The sequence below is a fragment of the Aspergillus tubingensis genome (genome assembly GCF_013340325.1).
Source record: "Aspergillus tubingensis WU-2223L DNA, scaffold_6, whole genome shotgun sequence".
NCBI classification, from domain to species: Eukaryota; Fungi; Ascomycota; class Eurotiomycetes; order Eurotiales; family Aspergillaceae; genus Aspergillus; species Aspergillus tubingensis.
The window spans coordinates 515,833-534,276 of NW_023336280.1; the positions used below are offsets into that span (position 1 = coordinate 515,833).

General features: G+C 51.5%; 6 protein-coding genes across 6 annotated transcripts; 4 read left to right on the plus strand and 2 right to left on the minus strand.

Annotated features, from left to right (window-relative positions):
• Positions 1 to 1,294: 1,294 nt before the first annotated feature.
• On the plus strand, positions 1,295 to 2,002 carry AtWU_03945 (LysM peptidoglycan-binding domain-containing protein; the record flags this gene model as incomplete). The annotated part of the gene is made up of 1 exon (XM_035499056.1): positions 1,295 to 2,002. The coding sequence occupies one exon, from the start codon at positions 1,295 to 1,297 to the stop codon at positions 2,000 to 2,002; it is 708 nt and encodes a 235-aa protein (XP_035354949.1).
• Positions 2,003 to 4,321: 2,319 nt separating this feature from the next.
• On the plus strand, positions 4,322 to 5,611 carry AtWU_03946 (carbon-nitrogen hydrolase family protein; the record flags this gene model as incomplete). The annotated part of the gene is made up of 5 exons (XM_035499057.1): positions 4,322 to 4,469; positions 4,522 to 5,012; positions 5,076 to 5,288; positions 5,341 to 5,385; positions 5,438 to 5,611. 5 exons carry the CDS (start codon positions 4,322 to 4,324, stop codon positions 5,609 to 5,611), a joined length of 1,071 nt encoding a protein of 356 aa, XP_035354950.1.
• Positions 5,612 to 6,526: 915 nt separating this feature from the next.
• AtWU_03947 (putative C6 finger domain protein) lies at positions 6,527 to 8,961 on the plus strand (the record flags this gene model as incomplete). The annotated part of the gene is made up of 9 exons (XM_035499058.1): positions 6,527 to 6,615; positions 6,672 to 6,910; positions 6,971 to 7,154; positions 7,201 to 7,738; positions 7,788 to 7,826; positions 7,876 to 7,926; positions 7,972 to 8,240; positions 8,291 to 8,862; positions 8,918 to 8,961. 9 exons carry the CDS (start codon positions 6,527 to 6,529, stop codon positions 8,959 to 8,961), a joined length of 2,025 nt encoding a protein of 674 aa, XP_035354951.1.
• A 2,708-nt stretch (positions 8,962 to 11,669) lies between these two features.
• AtWU_03948 (alpha-hydroxy acid oxidase) lies at positions 11,670 to 12,916 on the plus strand (the record flags this gene model as incomplete). The annotated part of the gene is made up of 3 exons (XM_035499059.1): positions 11,670 to 11,754; positions 11,806 to 12,692; positions 12,764 to 12,916. 3 exons carry the CDS (start codon positions 11,670 to 11,672, stop codon positions 12,914 to 12,916), a joined length of 1,125 nt encoding a protein of 374 aa, XP_035354952.1.
• A 221-nt stretch (positions 12,917 to 13,137) lies between these two features.
• On the minus strand, positions 13,138 to 14,673 carry AtWU_03949 (FAD-dependent oxidoreductase; the record flags this gene model as incomplete). The annotated part of the gene is made up of 2 exons (XM_035499060.1): positions 13,138 to 14,300; positions 14,361 to 14,673. The coding sequence occupies 2 exons, from the start codon at positions 14,671 to 14,673 to the stop codon at positions 13,138 to 13,140; spliced, it is 1,476 nt and encodes a 491-aa protein (XP_035354953.1).
• Positions 14,674 to 16,106: 1,433 nt separating this feature from the next.
• On the minus strand, positions 16,107 to 17,680 carry AtWU_03950 (CRAL-TRIO domain-containing protein; the record flags this gene model as incomplete). The annotated part of the gene is made up of 4 exons (XM_035499061.1): positions 16,107 to 16,633; positions 16,685 to 16,784; positions 16,838 to 16,879; positions 16,949 to 17,680. The coding sequence occupies 4 exons, from the start codon at positions 17,678 to 17,680 to the stop codon at positions 16,107 to 16,109; spliced, it is 1,401 nt and encodes a 466-aa protein (XP_035354954.1).
• Positions 17,681 to 18,444: the final 764 nt, after the last annotated feature.

Here is an 18,444-nt window from a genome sequence, read left to right on the forward strand (position 1 = left end):
TTAGACAAACTCATGCACGGTCCGTCAACCAAGATGTGTGTGTGGGCCACTAGTAAAGGCCGGCTATATCGGGTATATGAATTCTACTACTACTACTACTACTACTAACCAAGATGTGTGGCCGGTGGAGCGTTCGCAAACCCGACCCCAATCGGGTAAGCGCGATATCGGCGTCCCAACTTCAGGTACCAGACGAGAAAAAGACACATTCTGACCAGGCAACAAACTGCCCAGAGTTGTCATTGCTTTGCGATGTCACATCAAAGATAAGAATTGAGTAGCCAGAGCCCACTACTAGAACTTGGCAAGGCGATCAGTGGCTCAGATTCACGGCTTCCCCAGGGTTGCTGAGATCTATAGTCTAGTTCAGAAGATGTGGCTAACAACCTTATTTTCTAGGTCTCCCGTGCTGAAAAAAAGAGTCTGACGAAGAGGATGAGACAATTACCGCAATTTGCTCCATACGATACCATAATCAAGCGCCACCAAACCAGTCCCTCCGCTCTGACATAGCATTACAACCGAGTAGTTAGCTCCAAAAGCCGCCTTGTTTTCTCATGCGTACTATTATACGCATCATAATTGATTTGATTCCATCATTCGGGGGTCCGAGCATGATCAAGAGGCTTCAGATCAGTCATCTGTGCGTCGCTGCAGACTCCGTCTCGACCTAGATCCACCGCTCCCCACCCCCACAGCATCTTCCCTAGCGTCCGCGTTGAGGGCCCAATAACATCCAGCGGGAAATAACTGGTAAAGTCCACCTATGGAAAGTGATGAGTTGATTTCACATATCGGAGACATCGCTTCTTTGGGAAGATGATATGCGGTCCCTGGCTCCGGAGGTCGCAAGGAAAAAAGGTCCCATGTGGGGGGTCAGGAGGTACTGTCCATTGAGAAGCCAGACACTCATCAGCATGTAATTGATAAGGAAATCATCTACATTGCAGAAGAGATTGAGACCTCGGCTCCACTGATGATCAGTCCAGCGAATTTCCTGGCGAGTAACATCAACAGAGACCCGTCTCTGGGCCGCAGAGAGACGGATAGAAGCCGCGCAACTCAATCTCTTCGCCGTGAGTCGGAAAAGTGATTGCCCAACGACGCAGCAATCGTAGATCCTTACCTCCGAGCAGCCGTGTCCGAGTTCCTGGTTCCTGAGCTATATAAGAAAAGACTTGTCCTCTCCTTGCCATTGAGATCATCCAGCGACGTTCTTCATCCTCAGCATCTGTCTCTCTTTCGCTGCATCCTTCCTTTCCTGATTGAGTCCTCCATCACATACCCGGTCAAGATGAAGGCTTTCAGTCAATCGCTTCTGGCCCTCTCGCTTGCATCAGTGGCTGTTGCAGCAGCAGCTTGCAACACATCAGCACTGAACACGACCACTTATAATTATTATATCACGGTGGATGGCACAACAGTCTTTGATGTTGCACGTGCCACCAATCGCGGTGTTTGTGACATCGGCCGCCAGAACCTCATGGCCGATGTAACTATTGTTCCCAATGTGGGCGAGTACTTCATCATCCCTCCCGAGGTGTGCGAGCCAGACAATACATCCTGTCTCCTGCCAAACATCAATGCTACACGCACCTGTATCTACGGCGGACCTCGTCTCTACTACACCGTTCGGGGAGACACTTACGAAGTGATTGCCCGCCGACTGAACATCACGGTGGAATCACTGATGCACGTGGATGGGCCTGCAAATGAGACGTTAACCAATCCTACTTCCCCGACGGCGGAGTTGGATGTTGGCCAGTTTATCAAGGTGCCTCAGTGCGATCCTAGCCAGTGTATCATCCAGCCTTACGTCTTCAAGTGGGGTGTGTACAAGGATCTTGCAGAGAAGTACGGCACTACAGTGGGCCAGATAATGATGATGAGCCCGACGTACAACTACAGCAGTCTAGCTTTCTCACCTGAGGGCATGTACCCTCCGATCAACCTCCCGATCAACTGCACGGCATTGTCGAACAACATGACTACCCTTGATTAGTTGTCTATGGAGGGCGGGGGATGTGTCTTTTTTATTATGTCCTTTATGATGTATACTGGTGATGTGCTGCCTTGCGTGGGAGAAGGGACGTGCTGTGGACTGCAGGAGTGGAACAGATGCAGGGAATTGAAATATGTTGTAAGGAAATACGGAAGGGAAGCATGTATTTATTAAATAATATCGTTATCAAATGAATCATGCATTGCGGACCGAGAGTGTAGCCATCCTCCTCGTAACTGGCCATTGCTTGTCTCTTTAGCCAAATTACACGGCTGAATCAGTATACGGATTTCAGAGCTAAGAAGGGACTTTCGTATTTCCGATTGGGGTTACCAATTACCTAAGTCTAAAGGCCCAACGTAACATAACGTCTCTTTGGCGAGACAAAGCCAGAACACTGACGAGTCTACTATAAGTTATGTGCCCCATCACAAATTAATCAATCTTAAATCAAACCTAGAAACAGCCACGTATCCCCCCAGATACCGCTAAACTAAGATATTTGGCTCATTGATAAGTCAAATACTCGTGTAAGCAAGAAAGAAGCGAGATAAGCTCCTCGTACTGTATCTATGCATTTCCCCAAGCACTTGGATCCGTCACTTTGAGGTAAGAGCGGACGACACATAGCACCATCCTAGTGCTAAGTACTGCCAGATAGTTCGAACAAGTGGTCCTTTTCAATTCCTGTACCTATCCAATGACGAGATCCAGTGGCCATCTAGCGTGAGAGGAATGGCGGCTTTCGTACCGACTTTCCAGAAGAGTTGTACCAGTCCTACCCTCCCCAACACGGTAACAGTCCAGTCTGTAGTCAGCCCATCTGACTGCCAGTTGACGGATACTTGAAGACCACAAGGTATTTCGCAAGGGGAAGCGCCAGAATTAAGCACTTGAGTAGTGTGTGGTCCTACACGCATTCTGGGAACTTTCCATGCATGTGATGCGGATGTGGAAAGTCTGGGCTAATGTAATTGATTGTGCGAATGGAAAGGCGATAGTTGCTAGATAATTTCAGTATTTTCAGCGCTCTGCTCCTCCCCATGACATCCTGTATTTGTCGGCTCGGGATACCATCAATTCTGGCTCTGACGGCGTACATCCATGTATCGTGGAAATGAATTGAGATCTGATCGAGTTTATTCGTTCGATGCAATGGATGCCAAAGATAATCAGAGAGGGTTAGCTGAAGCGCCTGTCTAGAACAAATCGTCAAGTGAGTTCAAATACTCTGTTCGAGACATCTAGGGTCATCGATGCAGTGTGTTGAGAATCGAATGCGGAGGAGTTAATCATGGAGAACAATCTGGGCATTGGTGTGTTCACCATCGAGGTATATAGATAAGCTGCTAGGCAACAATCGTACTCCGAGTGTAGGAAAGGCAAAGCTCTGCAACGCCATTGTCGGTAGTAGTAAATTCCCTCTGCAAAGGTTCTAGGCCCAGTTTTGAGGTACCAGCACTATGAGAAAGGACCAACATACGCTGCTAGGAATTGCCGGATTGCAACATCCCGGTATTGTAAGCTATGCATCCAGTGGTCTGTAGCATGGATTTCACCAGCATTCGGTAATCCGGAGTGGCATCATGTCTAGATATTATCCAACGTAAAGACTCCACTGTGATTCACATAGACAATTTGAAGAAGCCATCTTCGAGCTATCCGAGAGAATCATCATTGTGGCGTGATCAAGTCCGGACTTTGGGGTCTCCACGCAGCGGCCCGGGGTTTGCTGCTATGTTGTAACATCGGTGGGCCATCCCCGCATGGGCTATCTGAAAACCGAGCTTATCCCGGAAATGAGGCAGACAGGTACTATCAGATCCCAGGTTCCGTTCTCATCCGAGATGTCATGTTAACGGGATCTGGGGGACACGGCAGATCAACCGTTAGGAGCTATTTTCCGTGAATCCACTCGCTTGGCCCGCAGCTTGAATTGTGCTACCATCGGAGCTTATGAGGGGCTTGGTTTGTCGCCTTATGCAGTACTCCTCACGTCTCCTCCACTTCTGCAACGCTCAAGCCCACCTTATCAGCATGCCAAACCCCGGTAGGATGGGACGACGTTTCAAACAGTGCCCCGTGTGCATTTGTTGATGGCATTCAATGTTGGGAGAGAAGAAAGCAGACACCGTGGTCCGTGGCTCCCGAATCAAATGATCAGGACAATGCGAGACTCGCTGTTGGAGACGTTTCACGATGTGACATTCAGACATATAAAGAGAGACGACTTCTCATCCGAATCACTCCCATCATCTACAACAGCATCTATCATCTCAACATCATCTCTCCTAACAAAACCACCTAACTCATCAAACCATGGCTCCCGTCCTGAAGAAGTACAAGGCCGCAGCAGTCAATGCTGAGCCTGGCTGGTTCAACCTGGAGGAATCCGTCCGCCGGACCATCCACTGGATTGACGAGGCTGGTAAGGCCGGATGCAAGTTCATTGCCTTCCCCGAGCTTTGTAAGGCCTCGCACCTGAATGTGTCAGAGACTCTTGACTAACCCTAGAACAGGGATCCCTGGATATCCCTACTGGATGTGGAAGGTCAACTACCAGGAGAGTCTGCCTCTTCTGAAGAAGTACCGCGAGAACAGCCTTCCGTCCGACTCGGACGAGATGCGCCGGATCCGCAACGCAGCCCGCGCCAACAAGATCTACGTGTCTTTGGGCTACTCGGAGGTGGACTTGGCCAGTCTGTACACCACTCAGGTCATGATCTCCCCGTCTGGCGATATTCTCAACCACCGCCGCAAGATCAGAGCCACTCATGTTGAGCGCTTGGTGTTTGGCGACGGCACCGGTGACACCACCGAGTCGGTCATCCAGACTGACATCGGCCGCGTCGGCCACCTCAACTGCTGGGAGAACATGAACCCCTTCATGAAGGCGTATGCAGCCTCTTTGGGCGAGCAGGTCCACGTGGCTGCCTGGCCACTCTACCCTGGTAAGGAGACCTTGAAGTACCCGGACCCCTTCACCAACGTGGCGGAGGCCAATGCGGACGTAAGTTCTCCTCTGAAAATCCTTCTTTGTTTTGATGTCTGAGGGCTGATGAAGACTGCGCAGCTTGTCACCCCCGCCTATGCCATCGAAACCGGCACGTACACCTTGGCGCCCTGGCAAACAATCACCGCCGAAGGCATCAAGTTGAACACTCCCCCTGGCAAGGATCTGGAGGATCCCCACATTTACAACGGTCACGGTCGCATTTTCGGCCCCGACGGCCAGAACCTTGTTCCTCACCCTGACAGGGACTTCGAAGGACTCCTGTTTGTTGATGTAAGTTACTTTCCCCTTTCGACTGACGTGCAGAATGCTCACATTTTTACAGATTGACCTGGATGAATGCCATCTCTCCAAGTCCCTGGCTGACTTTGTAAGTGACCCTCCGGGCGCATTCTTTACATCTTGCTAACTGTTCCACCCAGGGCGGCCACTACATGCGTCCCGACCTCATCCGCCTGCTGGTCGACACCAACCGAAAGGACCTCGTCGTTCGGGAAGACCGCGTGAACGGAGGGGTTGAGTATACCCGCACTGTCGACCGAGTTGGGCTTTCGACTCCCTTGGAGATCGCGAACACCGTGGATTCGGAGAACTAGAGTCACCCCGATGTGTCGGTTCATTGGAAACCGGCCTTGTTCCTCTCCACTCCGTCCCGCGTCAAACCCGATAGGTTCTCATGACGAGATATTGATGAAGTTCGACTTGTACATTAGAGTTCTTTGAATGAACGCACACATCTGCTTACCAGGCTCCTTTTTCGGGTAGACATCGTAAAAGAAAAAAAAAGAAAAAAAAGCCCTCCTTTGTTTCTTCGGACTTTCCATTCTTGCAGCATCTCTTACTTTTTTGGTTGGATATTAATATATCATTGCTGTTGGTCATAGTAAAAATGGAGATGTAGGTATACCACACCGACACCTCTCGGCTATAGACGGCGACATTGTGGACAGTGGCGCACGGGATTGTAGGCTCTGCAGCCAATTCCAAAAACCGGTTTGGGGCGACCACTCGGAGAGTTTCATGCAGCGACGCAGCTAGCCACGGACATTCCTCGTACTTATCGCACTTATTATTCTGCTGTGTGTGTTGCCCCTGTTGTTGCAGCAAATGGGAAAGGCCAGCCGATATTACATGCATAGTCGCAAAGGCCCCCGGATAACATTCGCCCCGCAAAGTTGGCCGGAGGGAAAAGGGTAGTAGGGATTTGGTATCGGGATTTGCTTGAACTCGTGCGAGTCAGAGTGAGCATGACACCAATCAAGCACGGGTCAGAGAGCTTTTCTGCTCCATAACGGATCATACGATCTCCCGCACTGGATCTCGATAAAGTGAAGGCAGAAGTGGGAACAGGAGCCGACCGCGGGTCCATGGCGATCGAACCGGGGTTTGCTGAGCCCGGGATTTGCGCCACCGGCTTTTGCATAAATCGGTTGTGGCCTCGACGAACACCTCCTCTCGGACCTGAAAGTCCGATTACCACTAGTAACTAGTTTACTTGGTTTTCTCGTACAATGGGATCGCCCAAGACATTCGTTGATGTCTCCCGTCCAGGGCATCGCAGGTTCTGCAAGCCCCCCGTCAAGGTCGCCTGCCTGTCGTGGTAGGTTTTGCTGCCACTGGTGTTTTCATAACTATAAGCGCTCACAGTCCCGACAGTCGGACGTTGCGGGTGCGTTGCGACGGCCAGGAACGATGCTCCAACTGTGTCGCCAAGGATACGATATGTTGCTATGTTCCTAGTAAACGAGGCGGTCCACGAAACTGCCAGAATCGCAAGCGTAAACGGGCATCAACGCCCCCGACAACAGTCTCTGATGCGCTAGATGAAGGGTATCAGACCCAAAAGAGAGGTAGCCCCATCATCGAGGGTCCGCCGTCGAGCTCGGATGAAGATGGTACACAGCCTAGGCAGTTGTCGATGTATCGCAGAAGACCTTAAGCTGATGATTCCCCAGGCTGGCTCAGCCAGATCTTGAGCCTGGGCGCCCCAGGCGCAGGACTGCGCAGTGTCGAAAGCTCCGTCACTGAAATGGAACAGATCTTTGATTCAATATTCATGGTTGATGAATCATCCATGGTACCGGAACCTCCTGTCCCTTCACCGGGTTTGTTGCAGACGTACGCGAGTGATGCGGACATGTAAGATTCACCCAGACATTCCGCTAAACTGTTCTGACCGGCGCAGACTGGACGCCTACTATGTCTTCATTCACCTTTATTATCCTATATTGCCTCCCCCAGAACGGGTGCCGGTTTGCAATCGCCCTTTGTCCGAAAGGTCGCCTTTTCGACCTTCTAGCCCTCTTAGCCTAGCCATATCAGCCATTCTCGCCCTTATACCGCATCCCGAGGTGAAACAGCCTTCACGGTCGGAGTATGTCAAGCTGCGTCGAGACCTTGCCCATTCCTTTGCACAGTCTGCACTAGAGGCCGTGGAGACTGACCTTGAGCTGCTGGATTCTTCGGTCGATCCATCGAAAGCTCTTTCCGACGGCGCACCCCAGTATCAGCGGAAGGAATTTCATAGCAAAGTTCCCGTTTGTCTGGAAGCGGTTCTAGCATTGGTGGTGCTGAGCGTATATGAGTATGCTCAAAGGGGGAACATAAACAAAATGTGTAATCGAGCGGGGCAAGCGTTGACAGCCGCCATGAGCATGTCGCTGCACGAGATGGTCGACGAGGATGAATACTCTGAGGCACGTCGAAGAGCTTGGTGGATCACAGTCAGTATCTCCTAGTTATTGACAGACAAATTGCGCTAACATCATGAAGTATTTGACAGTCTGCCAAGGATCAATTGTCAGTGGGATGGTATGTAGTCATGCTCCAGGTCTCGGACATGCGTAACTTACACATATAGCCCCCTGCCATTAATCCGTATGACCCTCGATTTGTAACACCAATTCCAGAGGTGAGTATCTATCTCTCGTGGTTTGACAGATTCTGACACGTACAGGGATGGAAACTGCTCATCGAGGCCCAGCAGACCATTCTCGAAGCCACAACCTTCGTTCACGATTTGGATCTAACCACAAAGTCTCACTTCAATGCCTCCTGGGTTCCTCAGCGGATGACAGAGCTGGACAACCAAATAACATGTCTGCTGCATCCATGTCGCGTGTCGATTCAAGACTCAGCCATAAAGTCGCCTGTCGCAACTCAGGACTCACCGGACGTCGTTGCTCTGCACACGATAAGACACATTGCAGAAATCAAGCTACACAGGTATATACCTGCATGTTATTCTTGTATCAGCCATGACTAACTCCATGTAGCGCTAGGATTAAGACTCACCGATTTTGCGCTTTCCAAGATATTCCCGTCTTTCGCAAGCGCCATTGCGACCTGGACGCAGCTGCAGGGCCTAGATGCTGTCGTGTGCAGGTCGCTGAAGCTTCCAGACCACCTACGTCCTCGCCCGACAGCTTTTTATCTTCCGTGCTCTCCGAGCCCGCAGCTATCGACTTTCCGTTTTCCGCACACGCGTCCTCGAAAATCTGCCTTCATGCAGCATTAAACATTGTCAGCCTTCTGGACAGCCTGCCGTATCCAAATCCGACGAATGAGATCCCATTGACTAACCCACCTTACCTTTCACGCAATTCCCGGGTGGAGATACCACGGATGATGCCGACTTTTGCCTGTTGTGCTATGCAGGCAAGCTATGCGATGATCATGTTGTGCTTGAAGGCCCGGGCGATGCGTGAGCCAGTGGGAAATGACTTGACGACATCGAGCAGTCGATCTCTAGGCGGGTTCCTGGATGAACTGCGACAGAGCCTGCGGCAGGTTTCGAAGGCTTTGGGAAACTATGCGATTGCGTTTGAAGCACTCAACGGGATGAGGGGTACGTGATTTAGCCGAACTTCGTATAAAACGATCACGAGCTGACGATGAAGTAGATGAGATCGCAAATTCTGTTGAAACAATTTCTATGAATGGCTGATAATCGCGTCCAGGCATATTGACTTGCAGAGTACACAGAGTACACTTTATAACAGCAGTCCCGGTAGACTGCTTGATCACCCATTAATGAGAAGAGGGAGTTATTACTTCTTCCATGAGGAAAAGCAAAAACATACTAGTTGCCAGAATCAAATGATTCAAGGAAGAGGAATACCTGTCCAATGCAATGAGGTTTCTGTTGATCTTTGGAGGTTCATAGTAGAGCTGTTGATGGTGGTGTATAGACATGGATGGAGCATCGGCCAGGTGGGCCCGTCTCACCGCCTGGGCTGTCAGCAAGCGGATAATACTGCCGTCTCCCACAATAATCCGTGGGAGAATATTCTGTCAACGACTATCAAATCTGACAGAAGAATTCTGAGTTACAAGCATGGGTAACTTGAGCTGGAACTATGTCTATATGAAAGATGAATAGTTTCAGACTGAAAGAGCATAAATTAAAAAGAAAAAAAAAATTCTAGAGACCGTTTTGCTAACATTTCTCTTAGAGATGTGTCCAACGACGGATGTCCTCAACAGTGAGAATAGTCCAAAGCTATATATAATATGGCCATCCCATGATTTCAGCTCTACATTTCCACTTGCGCTGTATTTCTCAAGATACCATCAAGCCATGAAGTCCATGCAAATTGCCAATGATAGGATCAATATGATCCTCGAAAGCTATTGTGGTCGCCAAGACCTCTGCGGCCGCCAACCCCATCCGCAATCTTTGATATCCGCTATTATATCCACTCCACTCTCTATCCGCCCTCCGCACAACTACCAACTCCCGCAATGACCTCACCTCGCGCAATTCACTGCACCTTCCTCATATGTCCTCCAGCCCTCCTCCAGCTGCTCTTGCCTCTGCATAAACCGCCAGCCAATCAGGAGCCTCAAATCCTTACAACGCTCCCTTATATTTGATAAAAGAGAAGCCCTACTAACCCAGTGAACCCGATGGTCGAATGGCCGGAGGACTTCAAGGTACGCTGATGAGCCGCCCAGTGTCGCCCTAAGAGAAGGCTGTTACTACCTCCCGTAAAGGTTGCAGGGAACACAGTGGCACACGTTCGAATCCCAGTCCCGGCCCCTACCGGCGTGATATCGAGGCCAGTTCCTGAAGCAGTCTTCAATGTGTGCGTCTAAGAGTGTAGGGCCCACCGGCTACAACTCGATACTAAGCACGAAGACCAGGTTAATTGAAGGGAAAGTAACTGGGTTAAACCGGCACCTTTTTTTTCGTTTGTTGTTTCTTTGGTGTTTTGTTCCTTTGAGGATTGCGTGAGGCTATACAAATGTCCTACTTACTAGGAGGCTACTCTGTGGTGGCGGAGAATCTAGATGATAGTGTTAGTAGGCTATGTAGTACTTACTACCAATGCTACCAGCCATTCTGTCTTGTCTTCGTTTACCGCATCAGCGTGATCTTGCCGCAATCGACACATTTCGTCTTGGGTGAAGCCATCCCCATCGGTTCTTCTCATCCTGTACTTAGCCACTCCGCTTCTCCCTCCCGTACGGTACCTGCCCTTCCGCACCACCACGCATGTATATTATTGTAATATTTTCCTTGTACCGGCTAACTTGAAGCTATTCAAATCACTTCATCCCGTCCAACATGCTGCGTCTACTTGTAACCTTCCAACACCCTCTTTCAGTGATCGACACCTTTCTGTCAACTAGTATAGAAGACGTTGAGCTTCATCGAGACTTGTCAGTTTCTCATTGATCAGTGAGTGCATCTTGAAGCCTTTGTCTTTATATGCCACTTTCTCTACTGCCAACCCTTGGAAGAGTAGTTCATCTCTTGATCATCACTCCGCAACAGGTAGTTGCCTTTCCACCACGACAATCAGCACGTTCCTACATCCACTCCTCTTGATACTATTCCAGTACTTATGTATTGCCATAATTGGCACTGTCAACGCAGCTGTTTCTGTTCTTTCTTGGTTCCAACCAACTCATCCAGGCCCGACCGATCAATCCTACACGCCGATATCCGGCTCCTCCATACTGCAGCAACAAACTTAGCTTGTCCCAGTTGACGCGAGCAATCAGTGGGTTTGTTTCTTACTCGATGATTATCTGGAAACTCAGGACACTAATAAAATGCGTTTGCTTAGGTACTATGTTCGTCTTATTGCATTTTATCCCCTTGGCATAATACACAACAACAAATCTTCGTGCTATGACGATGGACTGGAATGAGGAGAAACAAGATTCAAGTGGCTAAAAGCTCGGATGTAGCTTATAAGAGACTACAGTCATGGACAGCAAAGTGCGACCGTCATGGGAATTGCATTGGAGAGCCCAAGGCATGCGACTACATCTCTACGACGATCACGATATCCTCACATCCTCACCCCCATCTACCAAGGGCTTCCTACAGAGTGCCGTGACCCCTACACATCCTTCGCACGATTGGTCAATTGCACAGTAAGCTACTACTAGTAGTGATACTTGTGAATGGGGATCGGCGACGCGAACAAATGGCGGTACGAAGCACGGCCACTAATGGTTGATTAGCAACCTGCAGATGCAGAGACAAGTCACTCGGCATTGTATCCCCGCTCGCCCTCGATAAGACACGATCCACCTGCATAAACGAGGGGTAACACCTCCCCCAACCCATCTTCGACTCAATTCTTCAATCATCATCCTTCTCCGACCGATAAAACTCTTGCTAACCTAGCGACATCCACCATGGCTCCCTCCCTGCCCGAATTGATGCTCAGCATCGAGGACATCAAGAATGCCGGATCGAAGAAACTCCCTCTCAAAGCGCGAGGTCCGCATTCACTATCCATTCAGACCCTACAATCTACTAACAATACCCCAGAATTCTACAACTCCGGCTCAACCACCCAAATCACCGTAACGGAGAACTCAACCGCCTACAAGAAATACCGACTCCGCCCACGAGTCCTCGTCGATGTCTCCCAACTAGACCTACGACTCTACCTCTTCAACCAAACCTTCGACTTCCCACTCGGCCTCTCCCCAACCGGCATCCAAGCGATGGCACACCCACAAGGTGAACTAGCCAGCAGCCGAGCCAGCGCCCGCCGCAACATCCCCATGGCCGTCTCCTCATTCAGCACATACCCAGTCGAGGACGTCGTCCAAGCAGGCCAACAACTCAACCCTTCAGCAACACACACCATGCAACTATACACCTTGCGCGATCGCGCCCTGCAAACCCAAATCATCCGTCGCGCCGAAGCATCAGGCTGCAAAGCCATCTTCCTCACAGCCGACAGCCCCGTCCTGGGATACCGCTACAACGAAACCCGCAACGACTTCCGCACCCCCGAGGGCCTCTCCTGGCCCATGATGGGCGTAACCTCCGAGAAACTGCAACAGGTCACCCACGACGCAGGCTTCATCGCAACAAACTCAGACGCACACAGCTGGGCCAAAGAGATCCCATGGTTGCGATCCGTCACGAAGATGCAAATCTGGATCAAGGGCGTCCTGACAGCCGAGGACGTCCTCCTCGCCAGAGAATACAGCTGTGACGGGGTAATCGTGAGCAATCACGGCGGAAGACAATTAGACGAAGTCGTGCCAACCATTGACGCACTGCCGGAATGCGTCGAAGCCGCAGCAGGGAAGATACGCGTACACATCGATGGGGGTATCCGAACAGGAACAGATATCTTCAAAGCATTGGCATTGGGGGCTGAGTGTTGCTGGATCGGGAGGCCGACGATTTGGGGGTTAGCTGTATGTTGTTCCCGTTACTTACCCAGACGAAAGCAAGGGAGAGTGGCAGTTTGCTAACTACCTGACAACAGTATGACGGTGAGAACGGTGTCTCGCGCGTCCTGGATATTCTCTACGAAGAATTCAAACGCTGCATGCAATTGACTGGGTGTCGTACCCTGGCGGATGTCACGCCCGCCGCGTTGGCGGTTCTTCGGACGGATGGGCCGGCTGCGAAGTTGTAGGTACAATATACTTACTATATAGACAGGATAGAATAGTAGACAGCATGTGACTAGACCATGACGCGAAACACTATAAGACATTTACCATGATATCGAAGAATCAGACTGAGCGGAGTCTGATTCACAAAATCAAACAAAACAATTACATACTGAATATGTTATCCAAGAATCAAAGCCTATATACGAGTCGGAAACCATACCCAATAATCTTGGACTCACAATCACGCAGGCAACACACCCTGCGGGTTATGAAACAAATCCGACGGATCATACAACGACTTGATCTGCATCAACCTGGGCAAATTCGACCCCCAGTACGCCTCGCGGGCGTTCTGAAGCCGGGGATCTACATACCCGGGGTACACCCCATTACCCAGACCGGGGGTATTATTACGAATGATCTCGTTGACACGGTCCAGGAAGTCATACGTCGTCTGGGACACGGATCCCAGCGTGATGGCGTATGACTGTAACCAGAACAGCGTGTCGCGGTGGGCATAGCCCGTTGCGTCCATGGGGACGTCATTTATGGCGCCGCCTTCGAGATCGAAGATGACGAACCAGAGTAATGCCCCGGTGTCTGCGCTGTCGAGGTACTCGAAGAGTTGGTCGACGCCGGTGGACGGGATGGGGGTTTTCTCGGTGAAGGAGAGACAGCGGGAATAGAAGTCCGCGGGAATACCGCCTGTAAGGTCGAGGATGGACTGCTCGGCCCATTGGGCTACGAGGCCTAGCCAGTCGGTGAAGACGATGACGGTGGAGTTGGTGTGGCCGGGGAATTGGTCTTCCAGACCGAGAGCGTCGTATTCGGCTTTGGTGCCGAAGAAGGTGCCGGAGATGACCAGGACGTGGTCGAGGATGGTGCAGATGCTGGCGAATTTACGGGTGAGGTCGGGCTGGGAGATGAAGCTCTGCCATTTCTTGAATAGGTCGGCGCGCGATGAGGTGCTTCCGAGTCCGAAGGTGAAGGAGTATTGGACTGCGGAGCCGGGTTCGGGTTCGGTGCGGAAGACGAACTCGGTGACGACGCCGAAGCTGGCGCCGGCGCCTTTGATGGCGAATAGTAGGTCTGAGTTCTGGGTAGAGGAGGCGCGCACGACGGTGCCATTGGCGAGGACGACTTCGGCTTCCAGGACGTGGTCGAGTTCCATGCCGTATTGACGCGCCGCAGGGCCTAGTCCACCGATTGTTGCGTGCCCTCCGACGCCGATCTGTGGGGAGGTGCCGTGAGCGATGGCCCGTCCACCGGCGTTGTGGAGGTAGTCGTCGAGTTCGCCGTTGAGCATACCGGCGCCTACGGTGGCTTGGTAGTTGGTGTAGTTCATGGAGAAGGATTTCATGTTCTTGAGGTTGATGCTGATCGCGCCATTGGTGCCGCCCAGGCCTAGATTGGCGTGAGGTTAGTAGGGTGAGCGGCTGACGAGCGAGGGGAGTGAATCGGTACCATAATTGCCATAGCTGTGGCCACCACTCTTGGCCTGGACTTTGTAGCCCAGCGATGCAGCGCAATTGACGATCGAGGACACTTGCTGAGCGGATTTGGGGAAGGCCACGGCTGCTGGCGTGACGGGCCAGTTCAGGTTGTAGACCTGGACGGCGAGAGTCTGAAAGAGAAGGTCGCCATCAACGGCGACGAGGGTCGGGTCATTCTGCACCGCGGTGAGAAGGCATTGACGAAGAGTGGATGTCGAGGCTGCTGTCGACAGTTGCAGGACTAGGAGGAGGGAGGAAAGAACACGAAGGAAGGAGAAGGCCATTGTGGACAGCATTCCACGAGGATGCGCCTTGAGGTAGGTAGGGAGGGCCGTAACGCTGCAGTGACGGACTGCAATGCGTGCGCCATGGGGCAGCAGAAATAAATATGGATCGAACTGGGAAGGTCAGGAGGGTCCGGCAGAGAGGAATGTCAGGCGGGGGCTTCATCATGCCAATGGAGCATGGATGCGCGGACGAGTGCCTGAAAGGTAGACCCAATCAGACGGGTCGACAAGAATAACCCCCGAAGCCACTGTATTACATGGTCGTAACCCCCTCTCTCAGCTGAACAAGTACACTAATCGGAGATTATACATGGCTATCAATCGGGGACAGGGGTACCCTTGGTTGAGGATGGCTGTGATCGGAAGAGGGACGCATCTCAGCTGCACAGATGCAGAGCCCGATCAATTTCAAATATCTTTCTGCCAATCAGATGAGACGGTACCAGAGGAGGATGACCAGAGGAGAAAACTCAACCCGGCTGAGCAGCTGGGGCCACTACCCGTAGAGTCTAAACTCATGGCTTTGTACAGAGATGCAGCAATACTAGCCCGCTAGCCACTTAGCAGATGCATCACCCCGGCAAGTGCTGACAACTAGGCCGCTATAGGCAGGTGATAGCCAGGGGAGAGATTTAGGCACATCAATCATGCCAGGAGGGATGCGCGTGAACTGAATCTTCAGGAACCAATGCGGGGAACGAGAGGCCAGATTATTGGACATCAGTGCGCAAGGCACCCGCAAGAGAGGAAGATAGACTAGGTTACAGTCGCGCTTTGGGCTGTAAGACTGAGAGAATATAGTGCTGGTCAGTGTCAGTGACGTCCGGATCGATCGTCCGCGAGACCCCGAGGCTAGTGGTGGCGCCGATAGTGGGCGCCAACTAAAGCCTGCCGGGAAGTGGGAAAGGGGCGGCCCAGGGAGAAGATGATGGATCAAGGGAGCGGATTCCGCGGCATGGGGCTAAATTGCGCTGCAGCTGAGCCATGATTGCCTCTGAGCATATCCCGAATCTTGTAGGAGCATGGTTTATATGGGAGAGATGAGAGAGCATTGGAGTCGAAGAGCAACAGAAGACTATCCATCCTAGTCGCAGCAGTGATTAGTTTGGATAAGATTGAATTGGGTGGTAACTCAGCACGTGGGAAACTCGAATCCCGTGGATCGCGATTATGCGGTCGGGAGTCTCCATTGGGGTAAGCCGCCAAGGGGGAGACTTCTGCTTTACAACATCAATTGACTTGACGAAGATACTGACCATTTACTTCTCGATGAATGAATATGTCACTTATATGGGTTGGATATTGCACATATGTTAAGACAAATTCAATTCAGATAACTACAATAAACCCCCTATCCCATAAGAGCATTACTCCCGAATCTGACGCCATGAATCTACAAAGTAAACAGCCAAATCCCGATCGCCCAACCATCATTGCAAATCCACTACCTTCACCTGAGTTCGCTCAAAATGCTCCACTTCCAACATCTTAGCCGTGGAGGGCACCAGATCTGGGCTCGGATAGAAGTCGATCTTGCCGCCCGGCTTGACTACTCCTGTCCGGTCCAGGAATGTGCGCCCGCGCACATACGGATCCAGCTGCCAGTAGTTCTGACGCAGCGACTCGATCGTCTCGCTTCGTTGCTCTCGGGCCGTTGTAGTAGCGGCCGCGTCCTTTCGCTGGCTGGTGGAGACCCATTCCGAGGTCCGCAGCAACAACTCCTCGCCAATCTTCAACCGCTCGGCGTAGATGCGGTCGCGGGTTTCCGTATCCGCCATCAGCTCGTTCTCACCGGCCACCGGCTCGACGTATTCATAGGTCCAGTCTTCCTTGCCCTTCAGCTCTTTCACAATCTGCTCGGGGGCAATGAACTTCTCCAAATCGGACACCTTGTTGGTAAAGTTCACTTTCGACACAATCACCGGGTCCATCCACCCCTTGATGATCTTCCAGATTCCTATCTTGCGTTAGAGAGGACGGCGTAAGAGGACTAGAAGCGCAAACATACCAGAGAAGACCCAGGGAGCATTGTGGATAAGCATGTATCCAAGCGACTCCGGGTAGTTCTCTTGGAAACATTCGATGATGAATTTCACCGGGGCATATTCCTGGTTATGGTCAGTTCCCCGTGCACATATCCTTGGATTGCAGACCAACTTACCATGTTGGAAAGGCCAAAGCCAGTCATATCAAAGATGATGGTCTGCCACATGGATGATCAGCCTGGTACAATATATGGGAGGTCGTAGAATCAAAAGCTGGATAGACATACCACTGTCTCCTGGGGAGGCGCCAGCAATAATCGGGCTGTCTCGATCGTATGCAGGATGAACCGATTGATCACTGCCTCGCTCTGCTTCGAGGGTTGATGGAAGCGAACGCGCACCACGAGAACAGGCCGGCCATCCCGATCGGTCCCGTGCATATAGCACTTCCCCATACGCATTTGGTCCAAGAAGTCCTTGCACTCCTTGGCTGCGTGCGTATCCACCGTGTTCTGAGACGTGACTAGTGCCGCGAGTTCGGGGTTCGCGATCACCTTATCGTCGACATGCTGATCCTTGCGCCAGACAAGCGCCCTCAACATCATACCAAAGGCCTTGCCGACGTCCCACTTGCGAGCGCGCAGGAAGCGAAGCAGAAGGACGTCGGGGGAGTCATGTTTGGCAGTGTACAACAAACCCGAGCGGAGTTCGTCGATCGAGGTGTTGCTCAGCGACTCCCGGACGGACTTGATGTCAGGGTTGCTCATGCCATTCTCCCGGAGGACTTGAGACAAGTCTTCTGTGAAAGCCGTTTGGCCATGAGCGGAGACGACGGTGTCGGCTCGGGAGAGCGACGTGCTTGGACGCTGGTCGGGCTGGGTCTGTGCCGAGGTATCTCCACCTTGGAGGGACTTCACGTCTAGCAGAGTAAGGACAATGGACCAGAGCTGTTGTAGTTTGGCCTCTTGATCCTGAGTCAGATTGCCGACATGGCCGGGTTGGATGCCGTTGGTAGTCATGATGGATGAAACTGAGTGTAGAATGCAGTCGTGGAGTGTCAAATGAGACGGTGGGTTACGATCTGCTTATGTAGCATCGTGCTTGTCAGGCGACTACAGTCCGGCCAGTTGCATATGAAACTGCCCGTCTTTGAGACAAACGAGAAACCTCGGATCTCGATAGCGACTTGCAGGCGCCTCAGGGGTTTCGCTGGCCGACCCGTGGTTCTTGCTAGGGGATCGTCGCCGATCGTCCGCTCGGACTGCGGGGAAAGGTTCTCATTTATCGGTTGGTTCGTGTTTGATGGACATCCCCCTCCCCTTTCAGGCTATTGCAATGATGAAATATGATGCCCTGGCCATTAATAGCAGCAAGGTTCTGGGTTGGGATTGGCAAGCGTGGCTTCCACTGCACTTGTTAGCCTCTCTCGACTTTTGGGAGGTTCATATAACTCAGGACCATGGACCAGAGCGGTACCTTAATTATTTCCCACTCCAATGGCCATTCTCATTCTTCGGAAATAAACATCGCTTTTCTTAGAATTAGAGATGATCGAGAGTTACAGTCTCATGCATGGCGATGGAGCAGACGTTGCAAGGGAGAAAGAGAGTTGTTGAGAAGGTCACTTCCCACCCTGCAACCCCTCACCGCTCGTCATTCTTGCGACGCAGATCGGCAACGCTCAGATCAACGCTTTCTGAGACACGAATCAAATGGCAAATGGCACACTGGTCAATCCCTCATCACGAAAACTGCCTCGGCCGATTGCCTGGTAGTGCTTCGG